The 17,184-nt window shown below is 38.0% G+C and overlaps 1 protein-coding gene and 1 long non-coding RNA gene across 2 annotated transcripts in view; one reads left to right on the top strand and one right to left on the bottom strand.

Moving 5' to 3' along the window:
• The first annotated feature begins 309 nt into the window (after window positions 1-309).
• Window positions 310-5,401, top strand: LOC146019575 (uncharacterized). Its single transcript, XR_014450611.1, has 3 exons — window positions 310-439; window positions 5,073-5,125; window positions 5,220-5,401. It is a non-coding gene; the product is annotated as an uncharacterized LOC146019575 (long non-coding RNA).
• A 3,219-nt stretch (window positions 5,402-8,620) lies between these two features.
• The window catches only part of KCNJ3 (potassium inwardly rectifying channel subfamily J member 3), a 237,086-nt gene continuing 228,522 nt past the window's right edge, over window positions 8,621-17,184 (bottom strand). The window contains exon 3 of the mRNA XM_083154072.1: window positions 8,621-16,676. Within this exon, the coding sequence (XP_083010198.1) occupies window positions 16,093-16,676 (584 nt within the window). The 3' untranslated portion in view covers window positions 8,621-16,092. The remainder of the gene's footprint in view (window positions 16,677-17,184) is intronic.

Here is a 17,184-nt window from a genome sequence, read left to right as displayed (position 1 = left end):
ATTGGATTACTATGCTAATCCCCTACTCTATTGTTCTATGTATTGTATTGCAGCTGAGAAAAATAGGATAGCCACAGTGAGCGACGGTGAGCCATGGCCTAAGGAAGATAGAGGGTTACTGCTAACGCCTGTAGGACTAATGCCATTGCTTCCTCCACCTGTGTCAGCACGAGGCAGATGATACCTGATGTCTGAGGGCATCACAAAGTTACCAGTGGATTACTGGCCAGGCAAAAGCACGAGGAGATGCTGATGATGCTGCTTAAAGAACCAGAAGCAACATGGTTCATCTCCATGGCAATGGGAGACTACTTCCGCCTTCGGGAGACTTCTTTCTCTTCTTCTGCCATTACCAATATTATTTTCAAGTACCCTCAACCAGTCTGCAGCGTACCCCCACAGGTACACATACCCCAGGTTGGGAACCACTGTTCTAAAGGTATATACATTGTATTTATTTTACATTAAGCAAGAGATTGCAGGCATGGCTTCTCAATATGGAGGACACAGGAACAAGTCGTGTGAAGAAACTCCACATACAGATGTGACTATGCTTCTCTATTATCCATATGCCATGTAGTGCGAAAGCTAATAGCATTTCATACGCCTGTGCTGGGTGTACACAGATGCCAGAGGGCGCAATTCTGGTATTTGTCCACCAGATGTCACTTTTTAAAAAATGGTATTGCACATGTGTTCAATCTCCAATGTAGTCACAAGAATACTTGTAGTACAAGAACTATATTTATTGAATGCTTTTTTTTCACGTCTCCAATGTACAATATATTATTGTATACTGTAAAGCATGTCCGTTATTATTCCAGTTGCTGTGGTTTTTTGTTTTACCTTGAAACTTTACAAAATATGAACATACAGTACCGTATGTACAGTATCACATAGGAGTAAAGTACTGCAGGTTATGTACTTAAGTACTGTACTTTCCCATTTACTTTAGTGGCTAGGAAATTATCGGAGCAGCAGTCAACTACAAGACTCAGCATGATCACATTCTATTTTATCAAACACTGCCTATGCGACTATATATTTTATTTATTTATTACCAGCTATTTATATAGTGCATACATATTCCGCAAAGCTTTACAGAGAATGTTTAAACATTCACATCAGTCCCTGCCACAGGGGAGCTTACAATCTATATTCCCTACCACATGTACACACACATTCACTGTTGGGTTAATTTTTGCTGGGAGCCAAATTACGTACCAATATTTTGTTGGATTGTCTGAGGAAACGGAGTACCCGGAGGAAACCCACGCAACCATGAGGAGAATATACAAACTCTGCACTGTAAGGGCCATGGTGGGAATCCAACCCATGATCTTAGTGCTATGAGGCAGTAATGCTAATTATTACACCGTCCTTGCTGCCCGTGAATAGCTCCTTGTTCCATGTACTTTGTTTTTTAAGTAGCTAGTGGCAATTTTGTCGGTGATGTTTTGCACTCATTGATGACATTCCTTACACATGAAAAGTGGGGTTGAGGAGCACTCTGTGAAATCACCACTCAACTACAAACCTCAGCACAGAAAATAGAGTCCGTTTCAGTGGTGTCAAACTCATGGCCCTCCAACTGTTATGGAACTACACGTCCCAGCATGCCCTGCCTTAGTTTTAGCAATCCATTATGTAACATCTGTGGCAGGGCATGCTGGGACATGTAGTTTCACAACAGCTGGAGGGCCATGAGTTTGACACCACTGGTTTAGATGAAACACTGGCTGCTTCATTTTTGGAGCAAACTAATGACAATACCTTTGTGTAACTGCAAACACTGAGGGTGAAATGTAATAGGATGAGAGAGAGATTCAGAAAGTGAGAGATTTGGTAAGAATCTCCATTTCTTTTTAATGCGGCAATCATTTACACTGCAAAATCAAACTGGTTTTGCAGTGTAATGATTGCCGCTTTAAAAAAAAATCTGAAGATTTCTAACAAAATTTTTCACTTTCTAAATCTCTCATCCTATTCAATTTCCCCCTGAAAGTCGTGCACAGTAATTGAAAAAAAAAAAAAACATCATAAAAAAGTGTTCACTACAATTAATGCTATTACTTTGTCACTGCAGATGTGCAGTCTGTAACTGTAATGGTAGAGGTTGGTTATCCCTGCAGTAAGAGATGTATATCTACAAACAAATATGGAATGTATCCAGCATAATATAATATTTATAATGGAATACAATTATAAATTGTTTTTCAATGCTGTACACCTCTGTCCTTAATAGGAATTAAACTCCAGTTAAAGGCTGTGTAAAGAAGTGACCTCACCACTCGCTCACAGTAGCTACCTTAAGTGCAGCACATCTGCAGTGACAGTGATGTCACTGATTGTAGCGAACTTGTTTCCCAACCCTGCATTTACTTTTCAAGATCAGTTATACCCTTTTTATACCCATTTTACACCAAAATCCCTGGTCGGACCCTGGTCTTTGAACACGGGAGTTTCCAGGGTTGGACCCAGCTTCATACCCCATTTACACAGCACTGTGACCCAGGTCTGCGCCATTTACACTGAACCTGTGTGCAACCTTCAGTATTTGCAGGTACCCTAATGTATTGCTACTAGAGTGCTCCGAAAGTCGCACATCCAATATTTAATCAACAGAGTTTTGTAGTAGAGCGCCCCCTCAACTCCGCCAACATTACCGTTCATTTGTAAGGAATGTTGTCATATCACTGCCGAAATTGCTGCTAACCACTTACAGAACCATGTACATGACACAAGCCGCCATTAAATGGCAGGGATTAATAAAACGAGATGTTATTGTGCTAAGACTTGTGGTTGACTGCTGGTCCGATGATTTCCTAGCCTGCTGTGTAGTATTATTAAAAAACTGGTTGTGATTTTGTTTACACTGTATGTGATTGGCCTGTCACGGTTGGTTATTGTATTCCGTGGTGACATATACATTCACTGCTGTTGTAATCAGTACTGTAGTTTTCAATAGTGGAGCAATCACCACCCAGTGTTGAAGTTGTGTATTGCATGCCGTGCATGCTCTCATGTCTCACTACACCAACCCATGCTAATTTTTATACTGCAACTGAGATGCCTGTATACTGTGACAACAGCAATGGTGATGGTGGACTTAACTGTATGTACTAGCGCAGTGGTTCCCAACCCTGGCCCTCAAGTACCCCCAACAGTGCATGTTTTCCAGGTCACCCAACAGGTGCACTCATTATTCAGTCACATTTTAAAAGATCTACATACAGGTGGAGCTGATTATTTTGCCTGATAATTTGGCAAAATAATCAGCTCCACCTGTAGATCTTTTAAAATGTGACTGAATAATGAGTGCACCTGTTGGGTGACCTGGAAAACGTGCACTGTTGGGGGTACTTGAGGACCAGGGTTGGGAACCACTGTACTAGCGCATTCAGTCTGGTGTCTGGTGAATAGCCTAATCAGGGGGTACGGGAGAGAAAAAAAGGTATGGAAACACTGCTCTAGAGCATCACCGCTGGAAATATATTAAGTACCACTGACACCACTGAGTGCATCTGTTACTGTGTATGCTGCATATCTGCATGAACTCCTCATGTACCTGTTTACTGCTGCTACCAGTGTTCACCCTGTACCAGTCCCTGTCTGTTAATAAACCTACCTGGGTAAGTTATTAATAGTGTGTACTGACATCAATCACATACTGCTAACACCTATTATGGTGTGTGTATATATATATATATATATATATATATATATATATATATATATGGGTGACAGTCAGCCAGGATGCCAGCAGCTAAAATACTTATACCAACATCCCTCCCCTGAACCCCCTAACCCTAGCCTTCCCTTCCTGCAGCCTAACCCTGTCGCCACCCGCCCACCGAAGCCTGACCCTAACCCTCCCAGCTAGTTCTTAACCCATGTACCCCGCCACCTAAACCTAACCCCCCTTTCTAGGTGCCTAACCATAATCCTCCCTCCCGCAGCCTAACCCCTCCCCTCATCACCAGTTTAACGCTAATCCACTCTGCTTACTCACCCCTCGGCATCCCAGCAGCAGGGGCGTAACCAGATATTCGTAGGCCCCATAGCAAAAGTTTGTAAGGGCCCTATTTAGCGACTGATGGTGATAAATGTATGTAAAACATATTACTTAGACAGTAAAGATGGGCCCCCTTCAGCTCTGGGCCCCATAGCAGCTGCACCCCTTGCACCTATGGTAGTTACGCCCTGCCCAGCAGTCAACATTCCATCGCCAGCATTTCAATTGATGTCGAGATTCCGCTGCAGCTCCCCCTGGCTGTAGTCGGTATAGTGAATGCCAACATCCCAACCATTGAATGCTGAACTCATCCCCTATCAACACCATAGGTTCTGCCAATGTTAATCCTGTTCTTGCTGGCACATCCTATCTCTGAATACAGTCTGACTCCATGTCACCACCCTGTTTCCACCATGCCCTTCCCAAAAATGACTTATAGATTTAATAAGTAAGGGATTCCTGATTTTAGTGTCTGCTTCCACTTGTCTGCCTGTATATTAACCCATCTCAATGTGTACAATAGACCCCAACCATTAGGCACACTAACCTTAATATCCTTCCTTCTATACAGTATTTGTGTTGTGGGAAAGAAAGTGACTGTAAAAATACTATGTATAATTATGCTCTGTATTTGGATTTTCTTGTGAAGAGAAGAGTGTCATCCAATCATTGGGCCTAATTCGAGCTTGACCGCTAAATAGATCTTTTGCAAATTGAGTGATTATCGAACGCCTGTGCATTCATACCATATGCAGAAAATGTAATCTTCTCGCGGATTGGTTGACAGGAAGCCAGTGTTTAGGGGTAGAAATCAGCTGTTTTCTGGGTGTGGTGGAAACAATGCAGACGTGCCCAGGCGTTTTTGAGGTTGATATGTGACATCAGCGATGATCACATCCACCCTGTCTACGATTGGTGGGAGTCTCAGAGTTATTCACAATTGCACAATGGCAAAAACTCTTCTATGGTTCTAGGGAAATGCATATGGGTTTGCGAGTGGAAAGCGATTTAGCAAGGGGTGGTTTCACTTTCTGTCTTTCTGGCTTTCTCCTCACAGGCCACTGCAAAGTCTGAAAGTAAAGTAAAGTACACCTACAGTACATGCAACAGGTAAAATACTGCAGATGGAAAAATACAGTATAATATGGTAATAGAATGTTTTATATGTGTACTATCTGACCATAGTTGTTTTTTTGCCCAACAGCTGCAAATGATGACTCTGCAGTCTCTCAAGAGCATCCTCAACTAGAACTACATATACTACTAAATGTCAAAGTGCCAGTTTGATAAACTCTTTCCTTCTTCACTCCGGCAAATATTTCTTGTTACCTTTACATCCACCATAAAATGGTTTTATCACCAAGTAACATAGGGGCAGATGTATTAAGCCTTAACAAGAGATAAATGCAAGGGTGATAAAGAGAGATAAACGTCCAGCCAATCACCTGCTAACTGCCATGTTACAGGCTGTGTTTGAAAAAATTCAGTTAGGAGCTGATTGGCTGGACGATTATCTCTCCTTATCACCCTTGCATTTATCTCTTGTTAAGGCTTAATACATCTGCCCCATAGAAACATAGAATTTGATGGCAAATAAGAACCACTTGGAGCATCTAGTCTGTGTTTTTTTAATCTTTCAGCTAATCTCAACCCTATTCAAACCATTAGTTATTTGTAAGGATATTTGTATGCCTATCCCAAACATGTTTAAGTTGATCTACTGTCTTAACCTCTACCACATCTGATGGGAAAATATACCACTATACACTACCCATTATGTGAAGTCATTTTTACTTAAACCTACCTCCCTCCAGTGTCGACATGTCCTTGCGCTCTAATACTTCTCTACCTTTGAAGAATGTTCCCCTCTTGAACCTTGTTAATACCCTTGGTATATTTGAAAGTTTTTAATCATGTCCTTCCTTTCTTTTCTCTGCTCCAAACTATACATATATTAAGATATTTTAGTTTTTATGGGTAAGATTTGTGGTGCAGGCCATGTGCTATTTTAGTTGCCCTGCCTTGTACATAATATATTTATATCGCTCTAAGGTAGGGCTGGCCAACCAGTTAGAGACAAAAAAATATGGTTAAGGGGTACCCATGAGCCATCATCATGCGTGTGCTAAAAAATAAGGCATGGACTTGTGTCCACTAGGTCATGCTCCTGGTATAAAATACATTGAAAAGGCCAGATTCAACATAAAATACATTGAAAAATCTGGATTAATATAATAAACATCCGCTCCCCCTCCAGGCCAACTTTCTGTGTCAATCCACCAGCCCCGTCTGTGTCACTCCAGCCTCCCCATGCCACTACAGCAGCCTCTAATAATGTCACCGTAGCCCTTCCTGTATCACTGTTCCTTTAACCAGAAATCAATGAAGTGCTATAAGTCTTTGGACCACCTCTTGAAAATGCCACTAGGCACAGGGACCAACTTAATACCTGGTCCAGCTGGCAGGTAGCCAAGATCGATGAATGGGAGACAGCTGCATTCCATGTACTGCTGACTCTTACGGATGTTACCTTTATCACATAATGGAGGGGAGAGATGGGGCACACTGTTGCATTGCTGACACCGGCTAGTCAGCACACTATCTGGTACACTGCTCACAAGGCCAGATACTCGGTGGAGGCTGTTAGTGTCGGGAGCCGCATGTGAATAAAGAAAGTGCCACATGCGGCTCAAGAGCCGTGGGTTGGTCACCACTGCTCTAGGGATATGATCTTCAGAACTGGACACGGAATTGATGCCGTTTCAATGATCTATATAGTGGCATTATTACGTATTATTTCTGCTACTGATTCCTCTCCAGGTGCAAACAAGCATTGGACTTGCATTGATCATTGCTTTGTTACAATATTTTCCTGTCATTAGTCACTTGAAACAGTAGCCTACTAACTCCCTTTCCTCATCAGTAGTTTGCATCATAGTACCCTTAATACTATATTTAGCCTTTAGGTTTTTGAGCATTAACCTGTAGCTGCCACACTCTTGACCATTCCTCTAGCCTACCTAGATCATCAGCCAATTATACCCCTCCTGGTGTGCCTACCTTGTGGCATATATTTGAATCACTTGCAAAAAGGCTTATTATAGAGCACTGATCTAAGTACAGGTCTTTCGGATGCTTTACTGGCAATAGAATGCCCTCCATTTACTACAACTGTTTGTTTCCTATCCTGCAACCAGGTTCTTATCCATTTGACGGTTTTATACTCCGTGACCTATTATCTCCACGGAGTCAAAAAGTCAATAAGATTTGTTTGACATTTGATTGTTTTGGAATCCTGTAAATTGTTTGATTTAGGGAATATCTTTCTTTTAATAGTGTATATTTAATAGTGTTTCCATTACTTTCCCTAATACTGATGTAAGGCTTACTGGTCTTTAGTTGCTTGCTTCTTCCTTTGTTCCACTTTTGTACAGTGAAACTATATTTGCTCTTTTCCAGTCCTCTGAAATTGTACTTTTATCTAGTGGTTGGTGGAATAATTCTGGTACTGGTGCTACCAGCCATCTTTTAGCTCTTTTAGTATCCTTGGATGTATCTTATCTGGAGCAATTGATTTATTCACTTTCATTTGATAAAATTGCTAGTGTTTGTGTGTTGGAAATACTAAACATCTGAAAACTACATCTGCATAAACACATATTTATAATATTCATTAAGAACACATCCATGGATAAGAACAGGTGGAGTCTCCCATACCCAAAATTCTGGGACCAGAAGTGTATATTTTTTTTTTAAATTTTGCAATATTTGCATACCATAATGTGATATCCTGGGTATGGGACCTAAGTCTAAACACGAAATGCATTTATGTTTCATATAAACCTTATATACATAGTCTGAAGGTCTTTTTTAATAATTTTGTGTAAGAAAGTTTGTGAACTATCAGAAAGCAAAGGTGTCATTATCCCAGTTGCTCTCAAAATTATTTTTGATATTGGATTTTTGAATATGGAAGACTCAACCTGTAGTAATACATAGGGGTATGAAAATTAGCTTCAAGCTTTTTTGAATTTTTTTTTTGAACTTTAGGCTATTCAATTAGAGACTTTTTTGTGCTCATTTTATTCTTCTGTTTTTGGGCAAAAACACATTAAATCTGCGATAAATTCATATACAGTACCTATGTGTTTTCACTGCCATGATAGGGAAAACAGAATACTTATGTAAGTTTTTTTTCATAGCCTGCTTATGGTCCCAAAAAAAATGGATTAAAATTGGATAGCACAGCTTGGTCAATGAGCCTGCAATAAATTATTGTGGCTAATTCAATTCCCTCCGTAACCTTTTACAAATTAACAAATTACAAATTAATATTTCACAAATTAAGAGGCTAATAGAAGTTTTCAAGTACTTTTTGTGATCTTTGTACAGTATACCCTGGAAAGGCCTCTAAATAAAGAGGCATGTTTTTTCCCATTATGCTATATGCTAAAAATAAGGTACAGTCAAGTATTACAGTATTGACAATACTTGTGTGGTATAAATGTAATGTACAGTAAATGATTCCATTATGGACAATACCTGTATGGCATAAATATATAAATTATAAATAATGCTATACTTTAAACAAAAAAGGCAAACATAGAAAGTTTAAAAAAAAAACTTTATTGAGATATATTATGCACTGCACACTGTACATCAGGTGGCATTATTTAATATTTGAAATTACATTCCACAATAATTATGGCTATTTGTGCCATCAAAACCGATGGTATTCTCTATTTAAAATGTTTTATCTGGTGTAGTGTTTTCAATGAAATACAGTATAAAAAGGTCAATTTGGATAAAAGGCAAAATATGAAGTCCTAGATAAAAATAAAAAGTGGAAAACAAAAATAGAAAATTGACACTATTGTATTACTATTATTATTATTTTTATTTATTTTTTCTCCAGGGCTTCACATTGCTAGATATACATAATATTTTCATGCTGAAAATTAACAATTAAATTTAAATATACTGTAAAAATTATTTTGTTAGTGCCATATATTTATTACACAATGAAATAACATTTTTTTTATTTCAAGATAAATTGTCATTATTTAGATATATTTGTGCTCCTATGTCTTAAATTTACAGTTAAGATGAACATAATGAAAGAAAAAGAGAGGAATGATTATTTGGTAAAAGGAATGTCCACTTATATAAATTACTTTTCTGTAAGCTCAGAATAGGATTTCTTTTTGTTTTCTCAACTCACTAAAGCCTCAGTGACATGAGAACAATATTCTAATTTTTAAAAAGCTTTATTCAGACCTGAGTGAATGCAGTTATAATGAACTCTAGTTTGGGCATCATTATGTTAATTTCCATGGTCATTCTCCCACCTAGAAGCAGCTAATCTGGTACATACACTTGCACCAACAACCTATGCCACTAGAAAATCTAGTGGCACTTAGCATTGCCGCGATGCCTGTGCCCAAGGGTACAAATGAATACACACGCCCCTTGCTTGGTGCAAAAGACCCACCCGCAACTGATGTCCTATCTCCATCCAAACACTGCGATCATGTATTGAAGTGGGATTTCCAACCAGCTACTTTTACACAAAAAATTCCCCATAATTTCGTCAACACCCACTTACCACCCGGAAAACACTTATTATTTCACGAGTGTCTGTTGAGGTCTGTCAACAGACCCGTCAGTTAGAATAAGTCTGATCCGGCACAATTGCCGATTTCTTTCATTCGAGCATGTGCATTATGCTGACAATCTCCAAGCTCTGTGCGCTTTCCCACTTGTGGCTCAATCACAATCATGAAATTATTAAAATGTCATCAGTTAGCCCATTGGATCCCAAGGAACGAATGATAGTTGCCAGTGGCTTTTAGTGAGTTTTTGGGCTGCATTCTGGTCAAGAACACTTTTTCATAGCAGCGTTATCGTAAAGGAATACCAAAACATGACCAGCAGATAGAGATCTGAGGGTATTGTCTTGATGGCCAGAACTTTTTTCAGATCCTGTGATTGTAGTACGGCATCCTACTCTGAAAGTTATGCCTTAAATTCTCAGCCTAACCCAGTAGCAGGTGCATGCTGAAGTCGAGTTTTTGGAAATGGATGGCGGCTACAGGTCGGTAGCCCAGCACTAGAAGTCCTAAGGTGATTGACACTCTCTTAATTTTATGTAACCCCACTCCCTTTCTCGTGCACACACTGTCCTGACTTCCAAAGAAGCTATAGTATATTGGGAGGTATGGTATGAAAACTAAAATTTTCTCCATTTAACCCTTTGAGTGCCAACATCTCTGCGCGAGGTGTGCAAAAAATCAGCTAAAGATGCCAGAGTCGCTCACAATTGTTATATAAATTCAAATAAAAAAATGTGTGACAAAAGATTATATTTCCTATATAAGGTGAACATTACAGGTCATTACGATGAATAAAAATGTAGGTTAGGCAATTTCCACACCTATTTTGACAAATTCACTTGGCACACAAAGGGTTAACCATTCAAGATCACCGATTTGCAGTTGGGATTCTCCATATTGGTACTGTATGTATACCTGGATTCATTCTAGCACCCTTCCTCTTTCAAAACCCATGCAGTTCCTCTTCCCTGTCTGGGGTGTCACTGTCTGCTGTGGTACGTTTATCACAGATTTGGTCTGCTGGAATACAGACCACACTTTGCTAAAACCACCACAGCAGAAAGCGACACTCTAGTCAGCGAACAGGAACTGTACGGGTTTTGAAATATGCAGGGTGGTAGAATGAACACTATAAATACAGTCATACAATACTACACATATTTAGCTATGGGAAGCCTAGAGAAGAAACCTTGAGCTGTAGGTGGACATTCCTTTTTATGTGAGCTGTGGGACATCCAAATAACTTATTCTGGGTTCTGCACATTTACAAAGCAGAATACATTGGACAGGAAGCACACCAGGATTCTGAATACAAGAACATTTATTGAACGCTACCCAACAGTAGCAGCTTTCAATCCAATAACCATATCTGGTAACCATCTCCAAGAATGGTCATTACACATGTATAATATAAGCAAACATGAATGAAAAAAACACTATGAACATCGAATGATCTATTTTATCACCAAGCTTTAGGGCCGCTGCTCCGTAGAACAACTTTAAGCAAATTGCTGTAAAACACAGTAAAAAAATAAACAGAACTAGAATCTTCTGATGTTAGCGTTTGTTTCTGCAGCATTTTGTGCAAAGAGAATAGTTTACGCTGCAGGAACAGACCAGCATCTGTTATCTGGTGCTATTTAACCTAATGCTCACTGATACCACAGTCTAATTGAAAAGAAACGGTCAAATTTCACCCTAAGGTGCGGATATAATGCCTCTTAATAGATTAACCCGTACGTTTAAACAATGGGCATGTCTAGCATTAAAAAAAACAAAATTGTGCACAGAAAATTCTAATCCTATATATGTGTATTTAAACTCTATAATAAATACTGTGTAATAAAATAAAGGACATAAATACCCACATAGTATGAATAAAATAATCTTTCATAAGTGTCTTGTTCCTGAGTTCCCGAGATCTTTGACTAAGGGTTCGATAGATCTCTTTCCCCTGCTGTAATATCAATCAATGTTTTACTATGTTGTGCTGTCAAGCATAAAGTGAATACAATAAGCTTGTTCAACTCATTTACACTGTTTGTTAAACCTAGGTTAAATGCACGCCACAAATAATTATGACCGACGGTTTAACTAAGAGGTCAACCTCATATTTTAGATTTGTTTATTTGAACTGGATTAATTAATTTGTTTAATTAGGTATTGTCATTTCAAGCAGTTCTATTGTGGCACTCCTATTGCACAGGAAAACGTCCTTTGTCTTTGTGATAGGAAAAATAATTGTTTTGTGTTCCTGGAGCGACAGCTAGAGTGCGCACCATACCTGATGCCTTTTGAGAATACTCTAGAATGTCCCAATGATACATACTTGCATACTCTCCCAGAAGTTGTGGGAGACTCCCAATTTTTTGGTTAGTCTCCTGCACCCATGAATGAGTAGGAAAATCTCCCACATTTAACCGGCTTCCTAGGAAAGCGGTCAGGACAGAGACAAAGTCGCCGTAATTGTAGCACTGAATGGAGTGGGGTTAAGGGATGCAAATCATTGTATTTAGCACCACCTCCTACCCTTAGAGACGTGATTCATGACGGGTTTCTTGGGTTGTATATAATGCCGCTAAAAAATATTGTTTTGCTTTAGATATAGCTGAATGAAAACAAATCTAAGGTAAGTAGGCTTTTCTTTTGTACACTTATGACATCATATTCAATGGCTTCTGTGACCTACCAACAGTATATCGCAGCTTGCCAACCAATTGTTCCTAAATATCTGCATGATATATCATCTTAGGCTGTGCTGAAGGGCCAGTCTGATACTTTCTGTGAACGACAATGATCACAGACATTTTGTCTGTATGCAGTGACACTTGCACTATGCGATATGCTGTTCATTGGCTTTATGAACAACATATTGCATGATGTGTACCAGGGTGTATTAGGAGAGGAGGGGGCCTGTGTGCAGGCTTTTTACTGTAGGTCAGGGGTGGCTGAACTGGTCCTCAAGATCTACCAATGGTCCACATTTTCCAGATCACCTAGCTGCTGCACAGCTGTAGTCATTACTAACTGTCACATTTTCAAACATGCTGCATTAATTCCTACTATCGATCCACAGGTTGCCTGAAAAACACAAACTGTTGGTAGATCTTGAGGACAGGTTTGGCCACCCCTGCTGTAGGTAGAGTGCCAGTAAAAGAAAACAAAAAGGATTTTTTTGCCTACAAATCCTCAGTTGTATATATTTCAAGTAGTATTTGTGCCAGGCATACTGTATGTCAGTTACAGAGAATGTGCACACATACTCCACCATGATAGTGTAGAGATAGCACAACTATGTTAGTAGTTAAGAAAATTTCCCTTTTGTACACATTAAAATAATCAAATGAAGTCACATACAGTATATATATATATATATATATATATATATATATGAAAGAATAGTATATGTACAGTATATGCACCTATGATAAAGGGTTCTCTAAAGGATTCCCTTACACCGCTCCTAGGTCCCTCAAGCATGGCATGGTGGCCCTCCTGTGAGACACAGGGTCCAGTCCCAGGAGCACAAGGCCCTCATCGATTTGATTATAATGTAATAAAATCCCTTTAAAATCCTCATATCTGCATACAGTGCAAAGTCTCTGCACCCACCATACCTTATTGACCAAGTGAATACTACACATAATTAACACACCACACTTCATCAGTTTTCTTTCCTGACTATTGCCATTTCCTTCCCCCACCCAATCTTCCTTCCCCACCCCATCCCATTTAGAGTGCGCAATTCCTCTTAAGAAACACACCCCATGGCTGTCTCAAGCCTTACGTAAAAGTGTAATATGCCTGCTTTTGCCATCATTAATGGTCACCCGGGCCAGGTGTTGGTGGTGGAGGGGTTACGATGGTTTGTTCATTAGTGTATGTCCCAGGAGATGTGAGAATTGGGCGATGGTGGGGCAGTATGGATGGTGTAATGATTAGCATTACTGCCTAAAAGTGCTGAAGTCATGGGTTTCCTCCGGGCCCTCCGTTTTCCTCCCACAATCCAAGTATATATGGGTATGTTAATTGGCTCCCAACAAAATTAACCCTAGAATGTGTGTGCATGTACATGTGGAAGGAACTATAGATTGTAAGTTCCAATGGGGCAGGGATTGATGTGAATGTTCAACCAATGTTCTCTTTAAAGCGCAGATGAATATGTGTGCTATATAAATAACATAATAAATAAAAAGGTGATATATATCCTGGGTGTTATGGTTTAGCTTATGTCTGGGTGAGGAAGAGGGGCCCACATACTGCTTGCAAGCAGCCTGGGAACATCTAGAAGTTGTATTAAGAAATAAAAAACAGTTTCATTTCCCTAATTAAGTATAATTAAATACAAACCACTATTGTTTCCTCCCTTTAAATATCAAATGCAAAACTTATTTTATGCGGCAATCCAAATAGCTTAAGTAAGTTATGGTAGTAGAGGGAGGTAACGTCAAGTAATACAGTACCTACACTTATAATTTAAGTACTGAGTAAGAGTCAAGATGCAATCAGCCAATCAGAAAAGGGTAGATAATTCTGTCAATGTTTTACCATCATCGTGGCGTATATATATTTACACCATGTGATAAAAGACAATTCCACATTTGGGTATACATTGCATTTAAATGGAAATTTTCTTACTATATATGGCATGCACTTGCTGTTTCTGTTTGTATTTTCTGCAGTAACTATTTTAACAGTGACTGTAAACACAAGAAAGCCAGTTCTGGGACCCCAACATGGTTAATATGATATTTACAACATTTAAACCATGAAGGTGCTTTCTCCTGTCTACAGAGTCATTGTCGACACAGCAGCTGTAGACATACCCATCTTACCCATCTCTTTGTAAAACTCATTCTTTAAAGAGATATACTTCAACGGTACAAAAAAATATTTTTACTGTTGATGTTCCATTTGAAAATGAGCATCTTAAAAAAGGCAGTTAGTGTACAACACTGTATAATATGGTTATGTTTGAATAAATATATTAATATTAAGGTTAGCAATAATTTTAGCATTTTTGTTATTCTCCAGTAGCAGCCTGTTCTAGAGTAGGTCCAAAATAAATACTAGTAGAGATTTTAATTAAATAAATTTACTCAAGAACAAATTGTGAGATAAAAAAAAAAATGAAATACAATTATGTTTTAAACACTGTTTATGGCTTTTATAGCCCAGAATTTTTAAGGGCACATTTTATCAGTTGAAATATATAATATACTACATCTACAAAATTAAACACTGTAATAGATAAATTACGTTTGAATAAAATTGGCAAATTTTTTTTTAAATATGTACTGAAACATAGCTATAACTCAATGAATAAGACAGTAATGCAAACTTTATATCCTAAGAGATTATATTAATTGTAACATGTATTGATATTTAAATGTTCTAAAGTTGTATTTCTTTTTTCTTTTCTTTTTTACAGGAAAAGTCATTTTGCTTTATGGAATTTGAACAACTAAATATGAATTCAAAATATTAAACTTCGCCCAGGAGAAATGGAAACCCCAGGAAACATCATTAAAACAGAAATTCTAATTAATAAGTAAACTTCACTTTGCTGTTTATATGTAAATTAAATTATAACCTACAGTATGTTACCTACCTATTATTTTTTCATATAAACTACAGTATCTGTGATGTGAAAACTTTGGCAAGGTTAAATAAATGCACCCATATTTCACACATATTAAAATAATATCTTAAACAAAAAAATAGTAAGAAATAAATATTCAAAGATACGGTATTCTGTATAGATATACAGCCCTTTATAAATTGGCATTTAAATTATTATTTTATGGTAGGAACATAGGGTTTTATGAAACTAGAATATTAAAAAATAATATTTGGTGTTGTATTTATAGGAAAATACAAAGGTGGAAAATAATCAAAAATAAATATGGTCTCTGCACTTTCTGGAGTTGACCAATAAAGATGCACCAATATAGGTTTATAAAGGGAGGACAGGTGATAGCAAAAATAAAGTAAAAGTGTTTTTAGAATTCCTGTTTTAAGACCTAATGCATGCTTTGAATTGGCTTACATGGACAAATATTTACAATTTATATCCAAGTAATAAATAATCTTCAATAAAATGTTGCCCTTATAGTTTGCCACTCTTTTAACAGAAATAGTATGTTAAAAAATATGGGGAGAATAATGCCCCTTTAGTTTTTTTTGATTATACAATATAAAGAAAGAATCATGCCATAAAACTATATGCAAAATATGCACACTATTATTGCATGCTTGATGTGATACTACATGCCAATTAGTATTACTTTAGTTCTAGAAAGACCATAAAAACATGTTAGGTCTCTTATCAAAGCACTATATATATATACAGTACAGTCTTGACTACCACCAGCATTAAAACTGTAGCCTAGTATGGCTTTCCTGCAAAGGAAATACAGTCTTTTTTGTCTAACCCATTCTTTGATTAATGCCTATAAGTTTGTGTTATGTAAATCGGTCTGAATTCATTTTCCGCAATTTGGGTGGCAGGTTTCCATCCATCCTGCCCCCACCAGACAATCTTTGAAGCTTTGGTGGTAAATCTGCTACTGACTGGCTCATCGGATCCGAAATCATCTTTGTTGTTCTCATTCCCAGTTTCTCTTCAGAATTACCCGGAACAGAACTTATTCGTTGTAGTTTCATCGGCAAGTCACCCATGCTGTAAGCTTTTTCAGAAGTAGTAGAGCTCATTCTGAGTAATTTCCTGGGCAGGTCTTCCCTACCGGTCATCTTTTGGAGTTTTGAGGGCATTTTTGTGCTAATGTCATCGATACTATCCAGAGTGTCTACAGAACTATTTTTTTCTTTGCTGTTACTTACTGCTGGTGCTATTAATGGTGAAGATATAAGTAGCATTTCTTCTTGTTCTTTAACACTATAAGGTGCCGTGTTAACTTCAAATGTTGCATGGAACTGCGAATAGTCTACTTTAAAGAATCCTTCTTCTAAAGATATCACAGGATAAAACCGGTGACCCCATAGAACTTCATCTTCGGTGTACGATGTCCGTGCTTGGCAGGTCATCCCTAGAAACAGGAGAAATTTTTTAAAAGTGATTAAAATATCAAGAAGTATAATTTAAGTACAGTAAACAAATTATAGCAGCCTATTTTAACCTTTATTGTCCACTCACAACGTTTTAATTTCAGGCCCAATTAGGCCTTAGTGTTTTTCCAGCAGTTATAAATGTCACGAGGAGCCAGACTTAACCTTGTTAAACACTCCGATGTTCCAAACAATTATGCAATCATTATGCACTCTGTACACGTACGCACATTCTTCAATGGACCAAGAGGTCGGACTTTAAGAAACATATAAGTTGCAACCTTCCAATCCAACCATTTGAAGGTGCGTTTTAAGACATTTATTGACCAACGCTCATAAAGAACATACACATCTATACAATTATCAGACTGATTTTTCAGTAACATTCCAGTGCTCCAGAAATTGTTAAAAATTAAAATGTACCAAAGTAGAAAGAGAAAAAGTAATCTCTTTTGTTTGGGGGCACTCTTTAAATTGTCAAAAAGAAAG

Source organism: Crinia signifera, chromosome 7 (assembly GCF_055691185.1).
Source record: "Crinia signifera chromosome 7, ASM5569118v1, whole genome shotgun sequence".
Taxonomy (NCBI): domain Eukaryota; kingdom Metazoa; phylum Chordata; class Amphibia; order Anura; family Myobatrachidae; genus Crinia; species Crinia signifera.
This window is presented reverse-complemented; position numbering and strand designations above follow the sequence as displayed.